General features: G+C 39.4%; 1 protein-coding gene across 1 annotated transcript in view; it reads left to right on the forward strand.

The window, feature by feature from the left end:
* LOC139735049 (uncharacterized) overlaps positions 1-15,175 on the forward strand; it is a 34,266-nt gene extending 19,091 nt beyond the window's left edge. Inside the window, exons 2-7 of the mRNA XM_071645826.1 lie at positions 2,801-2,911; positions 6,652-6,828; positions 9,798-9,900; positions 11,215-12,529; positions 12,620-12,762; positions 14,372-15,175. Coding sequence (XP_071501927.1) covers positions 2,801-2,911; positions 6,652-6,828; positions 9,798-9,900; positions 11,215-12,529; positions 12,620-12,762; positions 14,372-14,445 — 1,923 coding nt within the window. The 3' untranslated portion in view covers positions 14,446-15,175. The remainder of the gene's footprint in view (positions 1-2,800; positions 2,912-6,651; positions 6,829-9,797; positions 9,901-11,214; positions 12,530-12,619; positions 12,763-14,371) is intronic.
* The last annotated feature ends 12,244 nt before the right edge of the window (positions 15,176-27,419 follow it).

Raw genomic sequence — 27,419 nt, forward strand, 5'->3', positions numbered from 1 at the left:
AAGTAACAGACGATTAAATTTTGGTAGTGATCCGGCAATTTTTGTGGATTTTATGAAGGATTTTCGATATTTTGGCAGGTAGGGTCAATGAACTTGGGAGTTCCAGCTGCGCATTTTTTAGGTTTTCATACACGCACTGAAGTGCGTGCTCTAGTTTCTGCTAAGGCGAGGCGCGCCGCACAGCTGGAAGTTGATGACGTAACAAAAGGCTTCTATATTGGGAAATCGGGCGACTTTCAGCATGCAACATATGGGTGGAAATCACGGATCTCTATGGAAGAATAAGATAAGTGGTGGAAACGAGCTGCTTGGTGGAGGTCTGCGCGCTCTCAGAGCGCCTCTCTAGTACTCAAAGATGTTGCTACTATCTTTTTTGAGACTACTGAGATCCAAGATTGTGGAAAACTATTTCACTCTGGTGTGAAAGATCAGGTGTAATTAGATCTAGGAATCGTTCGCTGAGAAGAGAAATGGAGAATGTTATCCAGCTGGCAGTCCTAGAAGATACCGACAAAGTTCTGAATTATTCATGGATGGCTTCTGGACAGTTGGATTACTCGCTGAAGCAGAGAGGCAGTAACTTCTCCCGTTGTTGGGTCAAATGTTCATTGATTGATGAAAACCGGTTACAAGAGCTCCACTGCAGAATAATTCATCGTGTACAGTAGAGGAAGGAGTCAGATGTCAGAGGATGTGCAAATTTTTCACAGGACTATTCGTGGCAAATCTTTGAGGGTGGCCACTGGTCACAGTACTTGTTGTCGACTATAGCGGTCACTCGTTCATTCATTGCTTGACCGCCATGTGCATTTATATTTAAGTGTGTGTATGTGTGTGTATGTGCGCACACACATCTTTGTTGATATCCATGATTATTGTTATTTGTTTATCATATAAAGTAAGATATTAGAGCTTATTTGAATCCTTTCATGTTCATTATATAATTTTTGATTTGGTGGCAGAATTTTGATACACAGGTGTATGAATATATTTTGAGTGCCTTGCCAAATATGTGATGGATGATTTATAAATTTTCTTTAGGATTAGGATGATTCATTTCTAAACATACCTCTTTCTATACATCAGTCTCGTTACGTTTTTTGTCCCCGCCGAACGAGTTCGAGCAGGGGACTATGAAACGGGCTCCGTACGTGTGTGTGTCCGTGTGTCCGTCCGTCCGTGTGTCCGTCCGTCCGTGTGTCCGTCCGTGTGTGATCAAAATCTTCAATTTGCTACTTCTCTGTCATTTATGAGCCAATTTTGATTCTGTTTGCTTTATATGATAGCACTACATGGGAGCTTTGAAACTTCTACACAGAATTTCAGTCGTGACCTTTGACCTTGACCTTTGACCTATATTGTACATTTTGCTACAAAATGCTACTCCTTCGCCATTTCTGACCCGATTTCGATTCCGTTTGCTTTATGTGATGGCACTAGGTGAGGGCTTCAAAACTTCTACACAGAATTTTGACCTTTGACTTCTTTGACCTTTGACCTTGATTTTTTGACCTATATTGTACATTTTGCTACAAAATGGTACTCCTTCGCCATTTCTAACCCGATTTCGATTCCGTTTGCTTTATGTGATGGCACTAGGTGAGGGCTTCAAAACTTCTACACAGAATTTTGACCTTTGACTTCTTTGACCTTTGACCTTGATTTTTGACCTATATTGTACATTTTGCTACGAAATGCTACTCCTTCGCCATTTCTAACCCGATTTCGATTCCGTTTGCTTTATATGATGGCACTAGTTGAGGGCTTCAAAACTTGTACACAGAATTTTGACCTTTGACTTCTTTGACCTTTGACCTTGATTTTTTACCTATATTGTGCATTTTGCTACAGAATGCTACTCCTTCGCCATTTCTAACCCGATTTCGATTCCGTTTGCTTTATGTGATAGCACTAGGTGAGGGCTTCAAAACTTCTGCACAGAATTTTGACCTTTGTCTTCTTTGACCTTTGACCTTGATTTTTGACCTAAATTGTACATTGGCTACAAAATGCTACTCCTTCGCCATTTCTAACCCAATTTCGATTCCATTTGCTTTATGTGATGGCACTAGGTGAGGGCTTCAAAACTTCTACACAGAATTTTGACCTTTGACTTCTTTGACCTTTGACCTTGATTTTTTACCTATATTGCACATTTTGTTACAAAATGCTACTTCCGGCGGGGACATATGTTACGCACCGCGTAATTTCTACTTTTCCTTGTTTTTTTTGCAGCTGTTTTTTTTTTCTGTCAAGCTGACATTGTAGTAGTGTTTTTCCAGTTATCCCCCAAAAAACTGATGATACGATCTTCAGTTTGGTCCATGTTTGTTTTCAAATTATTGTCATTAGTCCAAATGTCATTTATTGGTTTTATTCAGTCCTGTGTCCATGCTTTTGTGATCGACACATTTCTATTGTCATGACTTTACATATGTGGGCATGTTTTCCTTGTTTCAATTTTTATATGAAGCTTGTAGAGGAAAGATAAAGCCGTGAGTCCTAGAATTTGTGAGATTTTAAGATTTCTCAAGAGAATTGGATCCCTGGGATTCTACTCTGGGTTTTCATTTATTTTTGGTATCTGTAAAAAAGAAAAATGGTATTGGTAATCACTTGACTGCATCGGACGTCATTGCTGCCGTCATGGGGGGGATGGGGAGTAGGGAGGGTTTTTATCCTGGGCATTGACACCATAAATGGACCAAACTACAAGGCACGATGGTGGTAATGATCAGTGCTTCCCAGAGTAACAAACATGTTTGTCTCTTGTCTGTCTCGCCCTCTCCCGTCCCCACAGAGCACTAACGAGTTCTTTGACATGGGAATCTTCGTCGCCTTCTTCATCCTCATCTCCATCATCTGTTTACTGCTCGTCCTCAAACTCAGATGGCGGCAGAAACGAAAACAGGTGAGAAACAACTTTTCCCCAGTCATTATGACCTTCCTCCCCCACCCCCACCCCCACCCCCCATCCCCACCCCCCATCCCACCTCATTCCCCCTACATCTGTTTTATTCCACTCTCCATCCAAAGTTTCGGAAGGAAACCTTAGGCCAAATTCTTTGTCTCTGCCAACTTGTGGAGCGTCCATGCTTCTTCATCTTTGAGGCTAATCTAAATGTCAGAAAGAAACGGGGACATAAGTAATGCCCAGCAGGAAAAACAGGCCAAATTCTGTCGTAAACGTACATGCACATCAACTTCTTTGTCACCATTTTATTGTCAGCTAAAGGAATTCAGAATCTTTTCAGTAAATTGAGGGTTATGGAAAAAAAAATACTACATATTATCATACATGCTGTTCTTGGCCTGAAAAGCACATTTTTATGTGTTTACTCTTAAAAATATATTTTTCAGTAATTCTGTTGTCAGAATTTGGGTCATAGAGCTATCCTTCATGCTTAACGATTCTTCCAAACATGCTATTTCAAGAAAGAAGAAACTTAAAGGGATGGTACAGTGTTGGTGGAGATGAGAATTGGGCTTTTGACTTTTTACGAGATACCAAGAAAACACTTATGAAATAGTACAGAGCATACCATCTTTGAGGAATTCAAAGTTTGTTTGATGAAAATCGGGTTTGGAATGACTGAAACATCCAAAAACAAAATAAAACAAAGCGATCATAATAAAATGTGGGTCCCACACTTTATCAGAAATGCTCTGTTTTTGATATCTCAGCCATTTCAAAACCAATTTTCATCATATAAATGTTGAATTCCTCATGAGATTACATGCTCTTTCATATTTCATAAGAGGTTTCTCATTATCTCACCAAAAGATGTTAGAAACCTGAAATTAGGTCTCAACCAAAACTATGCGATCCCTTTAAGAATACAGCTGGCTGTATTTGCTTCAGCGTCTCTTCATGAGATGCAGGCTTTTCATTGACGTCCCTAGCTATCTCTGAATCGCTGATCCAAAACGCCATTATACTCAATTTTTGGAGCTCGAGAAAGAGTTCATATCACAAACATGCACTGCACGTTGTTGAGAAACTATAAACCCCAATTGTAGCGATATGTGATTTTGCATTTATGCTTCCCCAGTTAACACTATAAGAGAGAATCGCCGATTGTAAGCGTGATTGTGTTGTGATTTGCATTTATGCTTCTCCAGTAAATGTCGTGAGAATGTGAAAGATCGCCGACTGTAAACTTACTTTTTTGTGTTTGTTTTGAAACAAAGTTTATATAACAAAGTAAGTTTGGACTCTACCATGCTTTGCATTACTCATGTTTCACAGTGCTGATTATGGCCCCAAAATGTTAAGCATAAATGCACCCTTAGAGTCTCCTATTATAAATCTTTGTCTGTCTGTCTGTCTGTCTGTCTGTCTGTCTTACTATTTAGATAGTCTCTCCCTCTCTTTCCTGCCCTTCCTTATACTGTCTTTATTCTTTCCCTATTCCCTACAAGTGAGTGTTTGTGTGTGTATGTGTGTTTGTGCGTGTGTCTCTCTCTCACACACACCTGCTTTACATACTTTCTCCATAGAAAAGTGTGTATGTGTGTGTGTGTGTGTGTGTGTGTGTGTGTGTATTTTTCTCTCCCTCTCTCCTCCATCTCTTTCTCTCTCTCTCTTTCTGTCTTTGTTCTCAGCTTGCAGCTCACTACCCTGTATAGATCTGTCTCTTCTTTTCATCCTGTAAACTTTTCTTTGACCCTACATCTTTCTGTTCTACCTCTTCTACATTTTTTCCATCCTCTTGTGAATCTTCCTCTGCTATTCCATCCCTTCTCTCTCTCTTTCTTTCTCTGTGCCTTTGACTGTCCTTATTTCTTATATTTCATTTTTTTATTCTTCTGTTCTGTCAGTCCTTGTCTTAATCCCTAGTCAATTCCATTCTTTGTGAGACTGCCAAATTTTGCACCACCCTATCCTTGCCTGCCCACCTCCGCATCAACGTAATCATCTTCCAGCCACATCAAGGAACGAGACATCTGCTAAACGAGTCTGTATCATTGACGTATGAGCCTTACCCCAGCACAAAGGCCAAAGTTTTAAGGACCCGAAAAGGGAAGGAGTTCTAACAAAAATAGCCCCAATGACGGCGATCTCATACGTGCTTTGTAGATCAAAGCTGCCAGACGAATCGTGGAAATCGCAGATGCGCTTCGCACAGAGGGCGTCTCTTCGCTATGAGTCAAGTCTCAAGCTCTGAAATTCCACTTACAAATGTAGCCCCCCCCCCAAACTTTCTCTCTTTATTTCTTGATGCAGATACACTCCATCAATTCTCTTAGACCCCATTCAGGACACTCGTTTAAATTGAATTAGTCGCGGCTTTAGGAGAATGACGCTTGCCGCTGATGATCTTTGCAATTGGTAATGGCTTTTTCGGCATCCTAAGGGGTCAGTCGCGCCAAGAGCCACCCTGCAACTAGTGGCAAATACCCACTGGAATACTTGATCAGCAGCACTGGGGACCCTCCGTGCCCCTCCCAAAATGGCTAAACCAGAACTTCCGCAACCTCTGACCTCTGGAAATGAATGACCCTGCTGTTTGGCATCCACTTTTGCGCCCACCCTAACCCTGATTCTGCATCCAAACACTCCCCAGTTCAGTATCTGCAGATCCTTTTTTCTTCTCCTCTCATTGCTTGGGCTCTTTATTTCTCACATATCGCTTCATTTCTTGTCAAATAGAAACTGTATCTCTATATCTAGACAATAGCTGCAGGGATGATTACTGTTACGCCAGAAATTTTTTGCATGCATGAAACTTTTGCGTATTTCACAAGGAGCCAAGATTCATGAAAGTAAAATGTACCCGAAAGTGATTTGTCTACACAGTGCATTGAATGCCAGTGGCGATTCATGAAAGTTGCATATGTGCTGCATATATTCATGGTTTTACAGGATCATACCTGTCTACAAAGCTGAATCCCTTTTGTTTTACCTATTTTTGATTTTATTAGGCTCTGTTTAGGATTCAGAAATGTCCAGTGTTAGTCTGATGTATTTGTATTTCATTGTCCACAGTGTCATTGTTTGCCATACATTTAAGCACTGACGTGAAATGGCGTTCAGTCAAACAGATATCCAAGTAGAACCCTCTTCAACATTTTACCCCAAGTTATTGAACACACAAAATGTCTGATTTAATCCCAGGTTGTCGTACCGGTATATCATAATGGTTTGCTTGTGTTCGGTAACATTTGCATTCCTATGAAGGCATTTACCAAGTTTAGGCAATCATTTTTTTTTAAAGAATATGAATATGAATATATATACATCTAGGTATTTTATATACAATGTATATAGTTCTTCCATATGTGGAGTGTATTATTTTTGTCTGATATGTCTCGGTTACTTTTTGATGTTATCTCTTGTTAAGTTTTGTTTGTTATACGATGGTTCATGATATTTCTGTCCTCTTCATACAAATTTCTATCCTCTCGTCTGCTGTGTTCACCTTGTATCAGTTTCACATATCTTCATTATTTGATATCTAACTGTGTTCCCCACGTACCTGTTGAATTATGGTATCCATCTTTTTTGTCTGTCTACCTGTCTGTTGGTCATGAATGTCTTTACCGGTAGTATGTTTTTTGCACCTGTTGATTTTCTACTTTTTGAAGAATTTATTCTCGTTGTGTCTCTGAACTTGTGTGTACTTTGGTTGCTTCCATCTCATCTGGCAGACTTCCCAGGCGAGGCAGGCCCTCAACGCTTTGTCCAAGATGGAAGTCCGCAAGTACTGTCGCAGCGAGCGCCACTCTCAGAAGATTCTCTCCGATGAGAGGTGGGCGACGACTCTGAGCATAGCCTCAGACGGGACTATCTGTGCTATATGTCTTGAGGAGTTCCGGGAGGGGGAGGTAAGTACCCACCACTCCCTGCCACGCCCTTTTATGCCATGCCCTTAGGTGCAACACGCTGTCGTGCTATACCAGTCCATGTCATCACCTCCATACTGATTGCTTGCTGTCTATCATCTTTCAATGTGACACTCATTAACCCGTTGAAGACGAGTCCCGAGTGTACTCGGGCAAGCATCTATGAGAAATGCGTGTTGTAGCAAAGCCAAATCGTCCTCAACGGGTTAATATGACACCTGTCAATGCCACACCTCCTCAATGCCACACCCCTCGATGCCACGCCCTTGATACCACTCTCCTCAATACCATGCTTCACAATGTCACACCCCTAAATGCCACACCTTTGTGTGTCACACCCCTCACTGCCACATTCCTCTATGTCATGCTCCTCAACGTCTCAACTCATAATGCCACATGCCATAATACCCTGTGAGGTGATTTCACAAACATTATCATCATCAGCAACTCTGTTCCATGAAAAGGTGAAATGTTCAAGTTCAATACCTTTCAATCGATTTTATCCCACATTAATGAATACTAGTCTGTTATTTTGGTATGACTTTATTTGTTAAGTTTGACCTTAACCACAAATGGAATTTTACTTTAAATCAAACAAAGCTTTGCTGTGCTTTTTGAAGATTGTTCATTAGAATGCCACACTGACTGTGAATCTGAGCACAGTGAGTCATCAATTTGCTGTCGTAAGGAACGTAATTCACTTTGAAATCCACTCGACTGAGCTGCCAGCATCAATGTGACGACTCGCCCAGTAAACAAATTCTGGTGTTTGAGTAGTGAAGATGATGTGACATTTACCAGACAGATTAACTCTTATTTTTTTTCCCTCAGGAGAAAACTGGTCCTCCATAGCATGGATGTATCTCGCTTGCTGCATTTGTTTTATTCTTTTGTTTTAAGGAGAATGCATTTTGTAGAAGCTTCTGGTTAATGAGCAGCCAAATACTAATGCACTTTGAGATAGCCCCATTTAGACATTCCAATGAATGCCAGTGTGCAGTGCAACAGATGTTTATCTGCAGTGACTCCAACGCTCCGGCTTTTGATGGGAGAATCTCCCGCTTTGAGGCCGTTTTAGCAAAATCTCCCACTCTCCCCCTTGAGTTTGAATTTCTCCCGCTCTAGCTGAGTGTCTCCCGATGAAGATGTATTTTCTACCTCCTAAAATTTAGCATTTCTCCCACCCAACTTTAGCTTTATCGTAGATGTTTACAAATAAAGATAAGAAAGCACAAAATAGCATGGTAACCCCAGAGCTGGGCCCTGACCGAGAGGGACATTCAGGGCATTCAGATGCAAAAAATTGATACTAGAACGGTATAGCTATATGATGAATTTATACGTCTGAACGCTGACTAATGAAATGACGTATAACGAAACGACGTATAGCGAAACAACGGTCAGAGCATCGTTTCGAACTAGAACTCGATAACGAATCAGCATTTCGTGTGCATCTGAATGTATGGCGACCATAGAACGGTATAACTGGGCGGGGCTTAATGGGAGCGCGCACGAAAGGTGACCCCACAGCTGTCACTCATGACAGTAACAGCATGCGCAGTGGGAAACTGCACATCTTCACGACGTTTCCCAGAACGGTCGAAATTAGTGTTTGAATAGTCTGTCGGCTATATGATGATTCTTTATATGTCATTTCGTTATCGAGTTTAGATATAAAATGGCATGCATCTGAATAGGGGGATTGTATTCGTGCATGTGATATGCGCTATGCTCTCATGATATTGTGCGCATGTTTGCATGATCAAGGTCCCCAGCTTTTTGCTGGGTCTAGGTGGGAGAATTTCCAGTTTAAAGGGATGCTTAAGGTGGGGATCCATGTAACTGTAGATTTCTTGATAACATAAAAAGAGGGTACCCAATCTCACTATACTCGGGCCAAAGATCTGTTGTGGCGTGGTGGCTGAAATAAATCAATAATGACATACATTCACCAGCATCCATAGTGCCCGCAAAAGACAGTAAATATGATCGACACATCTGAAATTTTAATGGAGTTCAGAGGGGGGGGGGAAGGAAGATGTTTTGAAACCGTAGAAAAACTGCATTAACTTGTGCCCAGGGGGTACCATTTATTTGTCTCGTATATGTAAGTCAGCTTCTAAATCTAGTGATATGGAAGAGGGACAGGGGGGGAGATCAGATGGGCTTTAGGTAATGGCAGGCTGTAGGATTACTTAACAAAAAAGGACGAACTGTTTAATTCATAGCGACATCAGAGATCACTTTTACTCTGCGAAGATTTTCCTGCCACCATTTCGTCCTCCCCTGTGATTGAGATGCATCCTCCGAATGCAGCTTAGCCGGAGCTCTCGAGATGAGTAGTGGGGCAGAGACTGCGAAATAATACATCTCAGTTTTAGGACTGTCGAAGATTATCATAGTCAGATTTGATAGGAGGCTAATGGCAAGCCATAATTCACAGCCGGAGTTGTTTGTTATGCGGGCCATGACGTGATGTAGATGTACCGGCCGATTTCTTGTGAATAGGGTAGATTAGTTTATAGCTTAAGATGCGCTCTTTCAAATTGATGGAGACAGCAGTTGCTGAGATTTGCTTTTTAGATGCCAACATGAATGTTGTACGGTAGTCAAAGATACTGTTTGACATTGTGGTAGCTAAAAACAAACAAACAAACAAAAAACAGACAAACCAAAAACAAACACACACACATACACATGCACAGAAATGGTCAAAATTTGCTTACTGCACTGTTTATTATGATATGGATGTTAAAAAAAAAACAGGGCAGAAAAGTTTTGAAATCATGCAATTGATACATGTATCTTCAAATCGTCTGGTGAGTATGAGAAGGGCGGTAAGTTGCCACTAAACCCATAGTTTGGAGACAACGCCCTTCTCATTCTCAACCAATGAAATATTGTTGTGTTCATATGACTCAGAGTCCTTTTTTTTCCCCTTTCTCTTGCAGGAGTTGAGAATTGTTCCGTGTGCTCATGAATTTCACAAGCACTGCGTCGATCCTTGGCTGTTATCCAACAGAACGTGTCCTCTTTGTATGTTCAATATTTTAGGTGAGTCTAGACACAAGGGAGTTGCTGAATTATGTTTGCCTTCAACAAGTTTCAAGAAAGATGAAACCCAAATATGTATGTAAATTGAGTGAATGCAGCAATTTTAGTAGAACACATACAATCTGTTCAAAAGTTCTGAGTGTTGAAAGTTTCGGTGATGCCATTGCTGGATGAGAAGACCTCAACATTTTGTAATATCACATCGCATAAACAAGAATGTGAGAATAAAAAACAAGAAAGTATTCAACAGTATTTCATTTTTCTAGCATAATGAAAAAGCGCCTGACTTCCGTCTTTCAGAAAAAAGGAAGACTGATATTACCCTTAACACATGTTAGAAACAACTGGAGAGAATGTGTACTTAAAAAAAACAAAAACAAAAACAAAGCAAAACTGAATTTTGCAGAGTTATCTATTTTTTCTTTACATTGCTTTTCTATGTGTACATGACAAACTGTTGTAGTTCGTGATCTCAGCACTAAGACTTTAAAAAGTCATGATTTTTTTATAAAGATAGTCAGAATTTCCTCAAACTATTGCTGCTACATACATTCAATCCCTGTATGTATTGGGTTTTCACTCCCCTTTAAAGGGACACTCCATCCTGATGTTATGTTACTTTGTAAGAAAACAGAAAAATCTGAAGTAGATCAGTGAACATTGGGGTTAAAATCAAGACTCACACCCCCCCCCCCCCCCAAACAAAAAATGGACTGTTAAAGTTTAGAGAGTATGACGTATTTGCTATTGTATGTGATCTAGGTGCTGAGCTGTTCTCCTCTTATTTTGTACACAAAATATCACTAATTTTTTTATTTCCAAAATATTTGGCCACTACCAGAATTACTTGACTGAGGAGGATATGCAAAAACTCTGATTACATACCAAGAGCAGGTCTGCAAAAAGTATTTACTTGAGTGAAAAATTGCAATTAGTGACTTTTTTTTAGACAAGGAGCTGCTGAACTCCTCTGTCACACAGAGTTGCCAATGCGTCTTACTCTCTAAACTTCTACATTCTCAGTATTCTTTTAAGCAAGAAATAGAGTCATCAAGCTTGAAATAATAGCTCTTTGTTATTCTCAATGAGATTAAAATGTTTAAGCCCCATGTACTGAGAAGGCATTACGATGATATGTGATGTTATGTTTTAATTGCCATGGTATAAATGCATGTTTTGAAAATATGCCATCAAGAAAGTTAAAATGTGTTGATTCTTTTGTTTGGTATTTTTTGCAATGATCTATTATTAGACTGGACTTTATTAAGATATACTTCAAATTTTTTAACTGATGATTTCTAATCTGTGATCTAGATTGCGGCCTAGAGGGCAAAAGTTCTGAAGCTTCCCCGACTGGGCCTGCTAGTCCCGTAGAGCAACAATTAAGAGTCAGCTTGCCAAACTCTCCCACAAGAGATGCACCATGGGAAGGAGTGTATGCAGCAGCGCCCTCGTCCCACCACCATCACCACCACCGCATCTCATCACATCACCACCATCACCACCATAAACATTCCAGGAGCCGTTGCTCGCAGGGTGCGTCCAAGCGGGAGCACCGCTCGGTGGCGGTGAGCAGCTCCAGCATGCGGGAGGCAGTGCCCCGTCTTCCATCCACCTCCCACAACCAGCTGGAGCGCTGGTTCGGCCGCGGGCCGCTCACGTGGCAATCAAACTGCGAATACGTGTGTTCCCACTGCCACAGGCACATCAACTGTGGAGGACAGTATAGCTCCGGCTGCGTGACGCCGCGCCAGCTGGGCCTGGCGTCATTTGAGAGCCACTATGTAGTGAACTCATCCTATGCGCCCTGGAGTGGGGCGGGATGTTCCCGAGGTGCTGGCAGCAGCAGGCGTATGGTTTCTCAGGGAGGCAGACACTATAAGGACCAGTGCCACGTGCCAGTCCAGGTCCACCTGGAAGCCATCCAATCTGCCTGCCAACAGGAGTCGTCCGGCCGCCTCAGAGACTCGGAGTCGGGGAGCAGCCTCAGCCTGTCTGCTTTCAACGCCGACTATGAGTGCAGCGATTCCACCAGTAGCCCCGAGAACTTTGACAGCACGCAGAGCGTCTACGGGAGCTCCACCACCTGTCACAGCGAGGTCACAGGCTGCGATCCCTGTGCCTACGCCCGACCTGGGGTGGTGCAGCAGTACTGGAGTATGTCTCCACCCACCCAGCTGACTCCGACCTGTCTGCACAAAATCAAGCTGCAGGGCGTTCATCGCAAACGCATCAACGCGTCAGACAGCGACGACGCCAAGCGATCCGGCAGTGACGCCAATGCCAGCAGCGGCAGCAACTTCTCAACTCGCGTCAATACATCGCGGAAGGACAGCATCCAGCCGTACAAGCCCCAGAGCAGCATCTCAACAGTCACCACGCCGGATTCTGTGGCATCCCAGGTCAGAACTAACCATGTGTGCTCTCCCACTCTGAAAACCACGCCCAGTGATTCAAAACCTTTGACCCCAAGCAGTAACACCATCACCCCCCAGGCCGAGGAGCCATCCACGCACCACAAGTCCGACTCCAGCCGACAGCAGACCCCGTGTGCCTGCTGTGGGGACCACCCTGTGTGGGAAAGCTACAACGCTGACCACAAGAGCCCCTCATCACCCCAGGAGGAAAAGCCGACGCCCACTGACAGGCCGACAGCCAAAGAAAAACCGACACCCAGCGAGAGACCGACGTCTAGCGACAGGCCGACGCCTAGCAACAGACCCACACCCAGCGACAGACCAGAAAGGAGCTCCTCGGCGGGGAGGACACACCGGCGATCCAGCAGAGGAACACCTACCAGGAAACCCAGGGGACACCTGACCCTACCAGTGCAATCCGTAGCAACTCTCAAAAACACACAAGGTGAGGCAATGGGAGGGGGAGCAAGGTAGCAGTGATGAGAATTTGAAGTGTGAAAAACATCTCATTGAGAAAAACTTTATCATTAAAGGGACTGTACAGTACTGGTTGAGGTGGGGATTCAGGTTTATAACATTCCTAAGTGAGATAAGGAGAAACCTCTTTTGAAATATGAAAGAGCATGTAATTTTAAGAAGGATTTAACATTTATTTGATGAAAGTTGGTTTTCAAATGGCTGAGATATCAACAAAACTGATAATAAGAAAAGGTGAGAGGCCACACCTTTTATTAGGATCTCTTTCTTTCACCTTGTTTTTGGATATCTCAGCCATTTCAAAACCGAATTTCATCAAATAAACTTTTGATACCTCTTAGAATTGCATGCTCTTTGACATCTCATAGAGTGGTTTCTGAGTATCTAGCAAAACGTTAAAAGCTAAATCCTCACCTCAACCAGAACTGTACAGTCTCTTTAAAACGAAAGATTCAAATTATAAATACAAGTTTGAGGCAGATGGAATGAATGATGAAACAAAATTTATGACAGTATGAATATTTATGTAATGAGTAGTACAGTGTACTCCCATTATAACGAACAAGCTTATAACGAACTCCGGTTACAACAAAGTAAAATTCCAGGTGCCAACATTATCCACTCTATGTATATTTAGTGTTTATTTGTTTGGTTATAACAAAATTTCGATGTAATGAAAGAAAACTGCCAGTCCCGAGGACTTTGTTATAATGGGAGTCCATGGTATGCTACTCAAAATCTAATTATATAGTTGCACAGTAACTTTTGTACTGCTGATTTCTTTTATACATTTCATTGTTGGTTTACTGGATATAAGTCTTTGGCTGCATTTGTCATCTTTCTCTTGTTTGAACTGGCTTTCAAAAGCCATTTCCAAAGCCCTGTACAAACGGCTTCCAAAGTGGTTGCATTTATCAACTCATCGCGAACACGAAAACTGGTCTTGTCACTGCGCAGCTGCATTGCGCATTTTGACCCGAGGAGAAGGGGTCATATACGGAAACGCATGGTTCATAACGGCAGTACAAAGCCGTTTCAAAACAGCTTTGCATTTATCTCGCTTCTAAGGGCTTCTAGGAACAGGTTTCTGGAAACCTGTTTTGGAAAGCACAAATTTGCAGTTTTCAAAAAGGCTTTTTTTAATCAAAACAACTTTGCGTTTATTATCTCATAAAAATTCCCTGGAAGCCGTTTGGAAAACCTGTTTCTGCCGAGAAAAAGAGTTTATAAACGCACCCTTTGTAAATGAAATTTAATCTCGGCCCATATCCATTAAAAACCCATCTCTCAATGTCCATGTTCTCAGTATAGCAGGTTTGACTGTGTGTGCATGAGTGTGTGTGGGTGGGTGGGTTGGAGTATGCATACAAACGTGTGCTCTTATGCAACTGATTGACAAATTGCCGTACATCGACGTAAATAGGGCAATTTGTCAATCAGTTGCATAAAAACCTCTCGACGAAAGAATTTCATGAAGTTGAATGTGTGCTCTTGTCATCACATGTTCTGTCTTCAATCTTTTTTTTATCTTCTCTTTCCGTTTTCTTCTCCTCTTTCTGACACCTCTTCTTCTGCAGGGACCGTCATCACGGTACCAATGCAGGGGACCTCTACCGGCGGGACGCGTAAGGCCATGGAGGAGATCGTATGACCCCGCCCGTTGCCCCCTCTCCTCCGCCTCACTCAGCTATCATCGTGAGCCGTGCCGTCGGTCCACTACTCAGGTGTCGGTGGGACCACCCCACGCTGGGACGGCTGGCTCTGCGATCACGACACGAATATTTACAGGGTACCTTTCTTCAGTACTTCCACCATTCCAGTCGCATCAAGTCCCCGGTGAAAGTGGGTCTCTACGAAAAGCCCACTACGTCAGCTGATGTTTTTTCCTTCTCTGTTTTTTTTTTTTTATTATTTCTCGTATAAAATACCTTCTCAATCAGGCTTAGGACATCATCCACAAGATTCCAGTTTGGATGCAAATGTAGAATTAATATTTCTTTTTCATTCTGGAAGTAGAAGATTTAACTGCATACTGACAGGCGATGAGACAATATGTTTATCATGGCCAGTGAGGTCAATACACGAGGCTTGGTCATTCTGTTTTATTAATACCCAATTTTTACGATGCCACAAATGCTCAAGTGCTCAATCAGATGGGCTGACATTACAGTGAAACTTGTTCCTTGGACTTCTTCGTTGTGATCATGGTTGAAAAGGGGATGAGTGAATGCAGTTCACTACCAGTATCCAACATTAGGACATGTCTGGGCACTTGTAAGACCTAGATATACTCAACTCTACATTTAGTGGTGTTCTGGTTATTACACCGTTATTCAAGAACCTTCCTGTTTCAAATCTAAATATAATTTAGAGGCTGTTGAGTCACATTTTCATCGCTTCTAGAGTGTCCTGTTTTTGTTTTTATTTTTGCTGTTTTCAGCAACAGCAGCAACAACAGATGAGGTGCTGCGACTCGATTTTTGTCAGCAAAAATGAAAACTTGACACACGATTTTGACTAGAAAGCATTCAGAATGGGCACTCGAGTATAAAACGTCGGATATTCCTTCAATTTCAAGCATAACTATGTAGAGTTTAGGGAGTCAAGGGATTGCCACTCGTTCTTCTTGTCAAAATTCAAACTGAGATTTTCCACTACAGAGCGATGTTGTCTTGTCGTCAGAGTAGAACGAGATTGTTGATAATGTGACATTGATTTTTTTTTCCTCCTCTTGTTTTGGCAGCTGCAAAGTCATAGGACTTGCCATCAAACAAAATCTGTTGGACCCTTTAACCCATTGAGGATGGGCTGACTTTGCTATAGCACACATTTCCCACAGACACCAGCCCAATTATACTTGGGACTAGTCTTCAACGGGTTAAGGTCTTGTTTGGTATGCTACTCTGATTTTCAGACCTTTACCCCCTTCAGTTGAAAAGAATATATTGGTCCTCATTTCTCCTTTAATAAATAGCTCATGAGAAATGATTTCCACATGAAAGAAATTTGTTTCTTGCATTTTCATAGAAAAAAAAAAACGAACTATGTTCCGATATATTTATCTATATTTTCTTTTGTCCCAGTGCGTATGAAATGACAGATAGCTGATAACAACCAAAACAATGCTTTTCCTAAACCAGTGTTAAGGTCATAACCCCCCCCCCCCCCCCCCCCCCGAGTCTGCAAGAGGTGTTTATTAAACTTTTGCTACCTTTATTTGTGGCCACTTTCACTTCAGTTAGCAGACTGTGATTAATTTTTTTTTCCCCTCATAAAATAACTGGGTTAGGATATAATTGGGTGAAATTGACAAATATTGTAACCTGTCCTTGTAAACAGTGATAGTTAAAAGCATTACAAATATATGTCAGATGATGTCATACAGCTTATGGATTGGAAGAGCAAAAGTGAGATCGAAGCTCGGCCCCGTTACATAGAACTATGGTAACTTTACAATCACTGGTAACTCTGCAATCAGTGGTAACCATTAGTGATTTCTTGGCTTTGATTGGCTATGGATAGTGTTGGTATGGTAATTGCCATTGATTTTCAGAGTTACCATTAATTGTACAGTGACCATCATTTTAAACAACAGGACCCAGATCACCAATCAACGGACTCCAAGCTGAACTTTGCTGCATTTTATTTTGTCGTAGAAATCGGTCACAAATCATGATACAAACGGTGACTGTGAGTACAAAGAATTTATTTGAATATATTATCAAGGAGCTGTGTGTTGAACGAGGCACACTTTCTGTTAAAGATACATGTTTAATGCTGTTATACAGCATTGCTGATCTCTTGTAATCATGACAATACCTGTGGGTTACTGCATCCAGTGAATTACAAAATTATTTCTATGTGACCACTCAGACGAAGGTATTAGTTTATGAATTCGGATCTTGAGCACAATTGCAACCGATGAGATTGTCACTCGTTTGTAGATATATTTTTGAATGATATCGCTCATACGACTCAAGTATTACTGTTCATGTGTGAGTTGTCAAACCTTTTGCACTAACCCAAATACCGGGTGAAGTGTGGATCTTTGGTATGTCCAAGTAGCATGTAGATTGGTAATTACACGTTTGTCTAGTAGCGGCATGGAACAAACAGTATTATAAGAACCTAGCATTATGATACCACAATGTATTTGTACTCGTACTAGTTACGTCTGCTGGTTTTGATATACACATAGCGTGTGATGTTGATGTGTGTGTGTGTGTGTGTAGGACTTGTCTTTAGTCATGGTTTACGATGTCAAACAGATCTTTATTTATTTAACTCAGGGTCATATTTTTGTTTTGTTTTGTTTTGTTTAGAGGCTTATAAGTAAACTTTTGTGTTGAGGAATGGTTGAATCGTGCACTTTGTCAAATTCATGGTCCCAATCTGCGTAGTCACATCGAATCTCCCTTTTTTTTTTTCAATTGATATATCCAAACTGATGATTAAAGCATTATTTCTGAAGTACAGTGATATCCATACCCAAATTAGAAATGTAAATTCTAATATCTGTTGATAATATTAGTCCATTTCATAGATTTTATCTCAGTTGTATTTGATCAGTATTTATTAGCTGTATCAGTTTGATGCCCTCCATTAACAAATCCTAGTCCATTACTCTCTTGTATTTCCCACATATACAAATTCAGACATTCTCAAAGTTTGTATTTTTCCTCCTTTTTTTTTTTGTAAACTTGTTCCCTTTTATTCAGTATTACAGAGATATACATATGCGGAGCTTCATTTCATTTACTGACTATTTCATCGCATTTCATGTTTCATTAATTTATAGAGTTGACAGAAATTTGAAGAGTGGGTGCATGAATTTGACAAAGTGCAGTTTGATTTCAGCATTCATCCAGAATGACTTCTTATTTTTGTGCTCTTATTTGTTTGCATTGTGACAAGCAAATGATTATGTGGCTGGTCCTTCTATCCAACTGTCTTTTTTTCTTTCCGGGTTTACCTTGTCATACATTCTGTCGCTGGTTTGCTGTTTTATTTTTTGACTTCCGTTGGTGTGCCGTCTTTCTGCTGTACCGTTGTGTCTTATTCTTTCACCTGATGGTTTTATGCAATTGGACTGAAAATGCACACTGCAAGTCTAGTTTCAGTTACATTACGCTGCATTTTGGTGGGTTCACTCTTTTGGTGACAGAGCTCCACAGAAATAGAGCTATCCTAGAAAACCTCTGAAGCTCAAAACATGCTGACGCCATTCTCCGTTCATTAAGTTGAAGATGCAAGATATTTGTAATGAAAAATGAGCCCAGAGAATTTTATTTCTTACATCTAGAATCTTCACTATTAGCCCATCATTTAGTTGTAGACATGGTGATTATTGATTTAAACAAAAGGTAAAAGAGAAATGTCAGTATGTCAAAATTGTGATATTTGCTTCACCCACGCAGTCATCAAATTGAATCCAGTGAGATTTTCATCTCCGGAGATGAGGGGATAATTTTTGAGGCACACACACATAAAAATACTTTCAATTATTACATCTCTAATCTTAGATGTTTATCACAGCATTAAGGGTATTTCTCGTGATTGGTCTGCAGTGACGTTTATCCGGGGGGTTTTTTCTCCCCATCATTCAGGCTCCCCACCCTGCCCCACCCATCCACGCCCCACCCTACCCCCAGCTGGGGGTGTGGTATCAGATATGTCATCATGCTATGAAGTCTTGCCATAAAACACCCAGTAACCCAGAGCTGGAAATTTACTGCAAAACCTTACAAATCAAATTTGGATAGAAATTAACTCCCTACATGGTTTAGGGGGTGGTTTTGTTTCTTGGTTTTTGTCAGTGGAGGAATAGTAACTGAGGTTGAAACGGAGGAAGCAGGGTTGTCACTGCTTTTACAATATTCATTTTAAAATACAAATTATGATACTGTATTATCACACTATATTACCAATATTCGAAGGGCATTTGCATCTTGGCTAGGAAAAGATCTAGTCATGTTCTTGCGTAAAAATATTGAGCAACATAAGTCCACTACGCAGCTTGAAACATACATATATATATATTTTCTCTTTTTTTTGGGGGGGGGGGTAGAAATGCTGGAAGGGAAGGGGGAGGGATCGGCAAGTCTGTCAGCCTGACAGAATGCAAGATTTTTCTAGCAACCTCTGACATTTTCTTTTTCTTTTACTTTGGTATGGTTTAATTGGTATTGCCTAAGAGACTCCCTTCATTTGTTTATGTACAAGTAATGTATTTTTAGAAATTTGTTTCTGTGGAAGCAGACTGTACCTCATATTATGGTGCACACACACTCTCTCTCCTCTATCTATCTGTCTGTCTATCTATCTCTCTATCTATCTATCTCTCTATCTATATATATATCTATATATCTATCTGTCTATCTATCTATATATACAACGTCTTTCTATCTCTCTATCTGGCTATCTATCTCTTTATCTGTCTGTGTATCTGTCTATCTATCTATCTATCTTTCTATCCATCTTTCTATTTATATATCTATTTGTCTATTGATCCATCTATCCATCCTCTATCTGTCTCCCTCTTACATTCTCACATATGACCATCATGTGTACCTTTGAAAATATATTTCTTGGGTTTATATTCACTTAGGTGTGAAATGTTTGATGCTGTGTGCAGGTGTTTTAATGTTACATTGAAGTAATGTGATTTTTTTTTTTCACTTTTGTCAGGTATTGTAGATGTGAAATTAAAGTATTCGTACATTGCAGTTTCATCTGAAATGACACTTAAAGTTACTTGCATTATTTCAACTTTATTTTGCAAATTGTAGGGATTTTTATTGTATGATTATATGAGACTTATTGCCAAATGATGTATACTGTATATAGCCTCTTCCAATTCTTTCATTACATATCTTTTGAATTCTTCTTATCATTTATGGATTATGAACATTATAAAGTATGAAATCTATCATAGGAAAATTTAAATTGAGTTTACCTATTTCATGTGTGTACGATACAAGAACAATTTTGTGTGCTTTTTCTCATCTGTTTTCATGCTTTTTATTGTGAAACTCTTAACTTATATTTTTGTTTTGTATGTATGTATGTATGTATGTATGTATGTGTAAGCAATCTTTTCAGGATTTTTATCATTGTGTCAAGGCTACAGCAGAGATATGGAGTAGGATTGTAATGAGTATACGGGATTAGTTCTGCTATGAATGTGGAATATTTCATGGCGTGGATATTTTCATAGATTTCATGCACCTCTGAACTGGTGCAAAAGTAACAACATGCAAATAATTTATGAAGATATTAGAATTCATACATAAAATTCTCTCATCCCCAAAGTAATGAATAATCAAATTGTAATGATACTAGCCGGTATGAAACAAGTAAAAGTGCAAATTTTTTACTGTTCACACTAACTGGTCAAATGTATGGATTGAATGGGGTGTTGAGAATGGGGTCATCCCACGAGACTGACAGCCAGGAGTCATACAGCCCACGAGTTTGACATTGAAAAACATGTTCAGAGTCATACAGCCCGTGAGTTCGACATTAGGTAAAAACAGCCCACTACTTTGACATTACAACACGGATCGGTCCCTTGGACCTTGTTTGCTTAGTGTTGAACTCATGGGCTGTGTGACTCATGGACTCATGTCCGTCTTGTGATGTACACCCGTTAATAACTTGAAATTACTCTTAATTGCTGCACAGTGGTCCTGTATTGACCCTTAGTTGGGCAGGCATGTTATTGGTCGTATTACGTTTTCTCAGACGGGTCAAGAATCTAAAACCAGTATTCACAATTTTTAAAGTCTCTTTAGGTAATTAGTCTCCAGTATCAGATTATTTGTATCATTTAAAAAGAATAAATGAATGAAATGTGAGCAGAGCATGGTACTGTAGATATCTGTACATCATGCATTTATGTTTCGTAAGGGGAGAATTCCATACACTTTCTTGCAATGAAATAAATCAAGGCCCAAATTAATGTGAACAATTATAGATCTTTCAAGATTCCTTCTTGTAAAGTTACTGTAAAGGGCAAAATTATACTTGAGAAATAGTCATATTTCTTGAGGGGGGATTTTATCTTTTTGAAAAGATGATTTTTTAATGAATTTCTAATGAATTCGATAACACCTAACAACTCAAGTGTATTTGCCATGAATTTTGTAATGATTAAGATTGATAATTAATTGAGAAGATCAAAAGGTGTAGACACAAAAGCTAATTTAACTAAGTTATGACATTGAAATCCACTCAAAGGGTCTGTCAAATTGAAGATGAGAATTGAATATTGCTGGGTATTTATTCTTTTTAAATGTATTTTCTGATTCACCATTTTATTCCAATGCTTTTAAATCTGTGATTTCTCCTTCTCGATGTCAACAGTTCCTTAGACTATGTGTACTACCATTATCATTATGACCTCTGTAAACCTTCTCCGTTTTATTTTAATGTCAATGTCAATGAATTTGCCAATGTTGAAGTTTTGTGCAGGATTTTCTCTGCATGATGATGAAATATACAACATAACAATTACAACATACATAGTGTGCCCTGTCCTTCATACTGTCCTTATTTTACGTGGATCCATTTGACTGATGTTGATAAGCAGATTCATGCCCAGAAAAGTTTTGTATACATTAGCAATAGTAGCTCGATAAGTAAGTTTGTAATTAATTAAAGGGATGGTATAATATTGGTGGGGATGAGGATTGGACTTTTAACTTTTTGCGAAATATCAAGAAACCACTTATGAAATAGTACAGAGCATACCATTCTAAGAGGAATTCAAAGTTTATTTGATGAAAATCGGTTTTAAAATGGCTGAGACATCCAACAAACAAGGTAAAACAAAGCGATCGTAATAAAAGGTGGGTCCCACCCTTTTATATTAGGGTTGCTCCATTTTGGGTATCTCAGCCATTTCAAAACCAATTTCTGTCAAACAAACATTGAATTCCTCTTGGAATTATTATGTTCTTTCATATGTCCTGAGAAGTTTCTCAATTATCTCACCCAAAAATGTTAGAAACCTGAAGTTAGGTCTCAACCAAAACTATAATGATCCCTTTAAAGTTGAATTCTTTGACAGAATGCTGAACATGATTGCCTTTTAATCTTGAGAGACTACATTATTAATTATATTCTGGTGTAGATTCACAAAGCATGTACAATTGTAGAATAGTGAAAGCATAACCCCCCCATAGGGACTTATCAGCAGAATACAAGCAGAAAAAAAAAAAACGAACAGAAAGATACCTTACAGATTACAGGACTGAAGAGAAACAAAGAGACTGAAAATAATCTGGCCATGAAACACATTATATGTGTTTATAATAATATCATATTATGATATTTAATCTTTCATGTACCATTGATATTTTGTGGAACACATCTTTGGAGAAATAGTCACGGGTGCAAGACCTTCAGATGGAAACCTCCAGAATTCAATGGCTAGAATGTGAAATACCGCCCTCTCGTGTTGTACAATGTATTATCGCCAAGACAGGGAATTTTTAGAAAATAATATTGTCACATTTAAGAATACATTGTATGTATTTTTGGGGTTGATTTTCAGTTTATCATCACAAAAGAACAATCAAGTCTTGCGAAAATCCGGAGAATTAAAGTGCAACAATTACTAAATCTACAAACAAAGATCCTATCATACAGTTTATGTCAGTTAATCAACAGGCTCCTGCGACAATTGCTCCGGTCTTATTTTCTCTAAGGACTTAGGATTAGGTTTAGGGTTGTGATAAAGTTTTAGATTTAGTTTTGTGAGGATTAAGATTGGGGCTTGGTTTATATTTTGTGGGTAGAATTTATGTTTGGCTTAGCGTGCAGTTCTTCATAGGAGCAATTGTCGCAGGAGCATATGTCATGGGACCAAACGACAGTGTCAATGTGCAATCCCAAGCTGTCTTCAATTTGGCTTTGAAAGAGTCAATTAAACAAAGTCATTATTGCATTTACTGATTGACGAAACGCACTTAATTGACGTAAACAAGTACCGAGTCCATTCAAGTCTGCGCAAGAATTAATCATAACAAATAATAATAATGATAATAATAAGGTCTTATTTACCTAGGGTAGCCTCTTCAGTGTTGCCACTGCTCTACCAGAGGGCCCTGCTATTACTGTTACCCTAGCGTTGCCAGGTACCCACAGATTACCTGGGTCGAGAGGGACATAGTGGGTAAAAACATCTTGTCCAAGGAAGTAAGCACTGGGCGGGATTCGAACTCGGGTCCTCCGAACGGGAGTCGGGAGTCTTATCCACTATACCACAGCGCCCCCACTTGAAACAAAGACATTATTGAAACTGATTGACGAATTGCACTTATTTACGTTAACAAGCACCAATAATCTGATATTCAGATTCATCAATCTGAATACATACGCAGTACCTGCGGGATAAGAACCAGCACTAGCTGTTGTGCGGAAGCTCAGTAGTCTAGTGGATGAGATACGAAGATATCAGCTATTGTTGCTTAAATCTTATAGTTTTAAAAAAACTTCCCTATATGCAGGGCTCAACTTTTGGCGATGGCCCGGGGCCACTAAAATTGTCGCCGGACCACCAAATTTTTCCGAAAAAAATTTATTTTGGTGGCCCAGTCGGGTAACTAGGATTCAATATACAATGTGATGTAGATTGTTCTGTTTCTTTTTATTAAGTACCACTATGTTTGCTTGTTGTTTTTTGTTTGTTCGTTTGTTTGTTTTTGGGCCACCAGCATTTCAGATTTTAGTGGCTCGAACGGGACACCACAGAAAAAAAGTATTGTTATAGGTCAATATTTCCAAGATCAATCATTTGATAGACTACAGGAGAATAGAAGCCACCTTCGATGCATGATGACTGGCTATTGATGTGTGCATATCATATCATGCTGTCGATATCAATATAATTATTAGGGTGTGAACACAAACGTTGTGGGGGACATTTCATAAAGCATTTTGTCCAACAAAGTTGTCGGACAAATTTGCTCTCACCCAATCAGATGCAAGGATTTCAGTAGCTTGTAACAGTTTGTCAGAAAAATATCCGACCAAAACGCCTAATAACATGCACCCCAGGTTATCAGTGGTTTCTGTGGGCACGAGATATTACGATCATTATTACTGTGATAAATGTCATAGGAGCTTCCATGTGGAATTGGTCTTGGTTTTTTTTTACAACGACGGGGACATTTTTTATGAGCATCGACGTTGTTAAACGCCAAACTTCTTCGGGTCTGTAGATTTTTATTGCGCCGTTTTACTGTCTAATCGGGATAGTGGTAAAATTTTGTAGAAACGCAACAGTTAAGATAAAGGCTGCTTTTGAAAGCAATGATCTGTAGTTTAAGTATAGATAAATATTCTGTTGGGCAATAGTGCCTGCATCCTGCATTTAATACTAGCGGATTAATATGAGAGATGTTTAGCAACGATGGCAGAGCGTGGGACGTGTGGGAGGCTGGTGTGGTAAGAGGAAGGAAGTAGGTGCCTACATGCTAGGAGAAATGAACTTGTGTTCTTTACGAGGACACCACGTGGGGGAACGGACCCATTGTTGCTTTCACGGTTGAACCAGTTTTACCTATCACCTATCAAACCGCAAAATCAAGGGAAGTTCAAAGTTTGTCACAGAACTTCTTAACCCGATAATGCAAACTTTTGATTTGATTACTGAAACTGCACCGATCTTACACTCGAGACTCAGTTCCAGTAGAGTCCTACATTATTTTGATTTTGATATTTCACTTGACATTGGGATAATGATGATGAAGAAAACAATATACAGTAGACAACATAATCTATACAGTGGGTTATAGAAAGTGTGTCGGCATCTTAAATCTATAAAATCCTAATATCAACAAGATGTGACATATGAAGAAAATCGAAAAAGCACAGCTTGTAACTGCGGGTTCAAGGTTAAGAAAAAATGTTATGAATACGTCTTGCAATGGCGACGGCCGGGGACACATAATTGTCTAGAAGGTAAAGTAGCAAAGGACAAAAGGTAAAAAGAGATAAAAGAAGAAAGAGAAGGAGAACTAGGTGAAGAAGAGAAGCCTGCACAATTAATATACAAGCATATCAAACGTCACGTTTGTAATGAATTCAAATTATGAGAATGGGTGAAAAGAGACTATAGACAAGATGGCACCAAAACGCTGAGACCAGAGGCAAAGCAAACGCGCATTCCTGATATAATCTGTCACGCGTAACCGGGGATAATATCTATATGAACAGAAATCTTTTAAGTGCAATATTTAGTCAGAATCAAATGAACTCATGTCAGAATTTTAATCTTCTGTATCTTTAAACACAACATGGCAAAAGAAAGTAACAATAATAAAAAGAAAGAAAAAATATGAATGACAATTATCGGCGTCCAGACTTGACCAGAAATGGGAATCGTGTCTGCTCGGTGGGTTCAGCACAAGGTATGGATTTGTTAACCACCCTTACAACGAATTAATACAGAAATATATGTATGAATGAATTAGTAAACGAATTAATAATTAGAAAATATATATGTGGTGATACATATGTATATATTTGTTTACAGATTTACAGATATTCAATATTCTCATGCAAAAGTCGTCTTGCTGTTCCACCTTTTCTGTGCTTTCCAATTACTTTAAGTCCAAATACTTACATACACCAATTATTAGGTCGCGTGTATGACGTCATATTATACTCACAGAAAGGCGTAATTGTCATTGTGAAACCCTAGGTTGCAATGTTTCCAAAATTATTTGAGGCGGTAAAGGTCTCTGAAGTAATTTTCCGAAACCCATGAGTCTGTTAAAGCATGTTGAAAGCAAAGGTCCAATTTGTATTTCTCGTGCTCGATTGCTTTTTTTTATGCTTGTACAGTACCATTACCCATTCTTTAATGTAAACTGGGAGCAATTTAACTTAATTGTGTTGTATGATACAGGCAATATTATATCCTAAATGGTCACCGATTACATCTTTAGAATTGTGTCTTTCTGCGTCGTTTAAATTCCCCAGAACACTGTCTCACCGTTAGGACCTTGGGCTGTGGACAAGAGTTGTCATTTTCTGGCGTACTAAACGGTTTGTTTTACGGAAGACTGAATTTTACGATAATTATGGTTATTAGTCTTTTTAAGTGACTCTCGTGGTCAAGAATCTTTTGTAACGACTGCAGCCAACTTCAATTACACTAACGTCAAAAGCGAGCGCGCGCGCGCACACACACACATGTAAATCTATACATGTATGTATAGGTTTACATTTGGTATATTAGGATTATTCATAACATGCTTTTATGCAAATTTTGTTTGATATATGCTGATATCTTGTACATATTTGTGTTATATATGTATATATGTTAAGTTTATTTGATATCATTATATTTTGTACATAATAATTTGCAATTGGTATTGAACTCCCATACCCCATGAGGATCGTTGAGTCAATAAACTTCCGCTTCAACTTCAACACGAACACAAATACATGTAGTCACTCACAGCTATTCTTGTGCACAATCGCCGGGCTTCTCAACTATGTCATTACCGGAGAAATATACATATTTCGAAGACAACACGGTTTAAAAACTACTATGTGTTTACAATTATTCATGCAGGACTTTTGAAATCATGGTAAATTGACATTGTGCTCTTTGCTTCTCTGGAATCCAATATACACAGTGTTATACTTGCTTAAGACATCATTCACTGAATTAAACGCAATGAAATTGTTATTTTGTCATGAATATCCATTGGTGAAATCATTAAGAATTAAATAGCCGTGTTTGACGACATGATTGCTTCAAGATCTGTGAATATTGGAGCAGGTATTAGAACCAATTCTACGATAAACAATCAATTTTACCGTGCAAAGTGCATTAATCAATATTGTGTGGGAAATGCGCTTCTTCATCCTCTACTTCCATTAGAACCCTATTAGAGAAAATGGAGAAATGCCAACTCGAAAGCATGAGATCTTGTATCAAGAGAAATCTGCAAGCCATACTTTCTTTGTTTGTTTATGATCTCGACATGTTATTCTTTCCTTTTTAGATCTGCCTAAATCCACGAATCATTCTGTTTGCTGTTTCCTATTTCAACAAAAAAAAAGGGTAGAAACGTTTATTTATAATCAACGCATTTACACTGCAACCAACATAAGACGATTTTTTTTGACATAGGCGCTGATAAACTTATCAAAGTAATTGAACCGATAGTGATGTTGTCTTAAAAATCCATGCTCTTTGGATCTTAAAATCCATGGCACAAATCCATACATTCGTGAGGATATAACAAACAGGCATGAGCTTTCTATGTCCTATATACAGCAGAATGTTCTTCAGAAAAAGTAACTAATAAACTCAGCGAGATTTAGTTTGTTTGTTTGTTTGCCCCTGATGAACTTTGCAAGACCGCAGAACCTTGCAATGTAATTATAATTCAGAAGCTATATTTTGCTGCATTCATCCAATTGATGCACATGAACAGTTTTATACCGTCAAAGAACGTGATAATGCGTAATAGGATCGCGCAATCTGTTCCTCCTTTATCAACCACCGTCTTTTATATGGCATTCAGTAATGGATAAACTTGGCGGCCTTTGTTTTACTGTTAAAAAAAATCATCAAATCACCTAATAGTATAGACATTTTGG

This window comes from Diadema antillarum, unplaced genomic scaffold (genome assembly GCF_040938485.1).
Source record: "Diadema antillarum isolate AM-2024a unplaced genomic scaffold, OU_Dant_1.0 seq00000562_RagTag, whole genome shotgun sequence".
NCBI lineage: Eukaryota > Metazoa > Echinodermata > Echinoidea > Diadematoida > Diadematidae > Diadema > Diadema antillarum.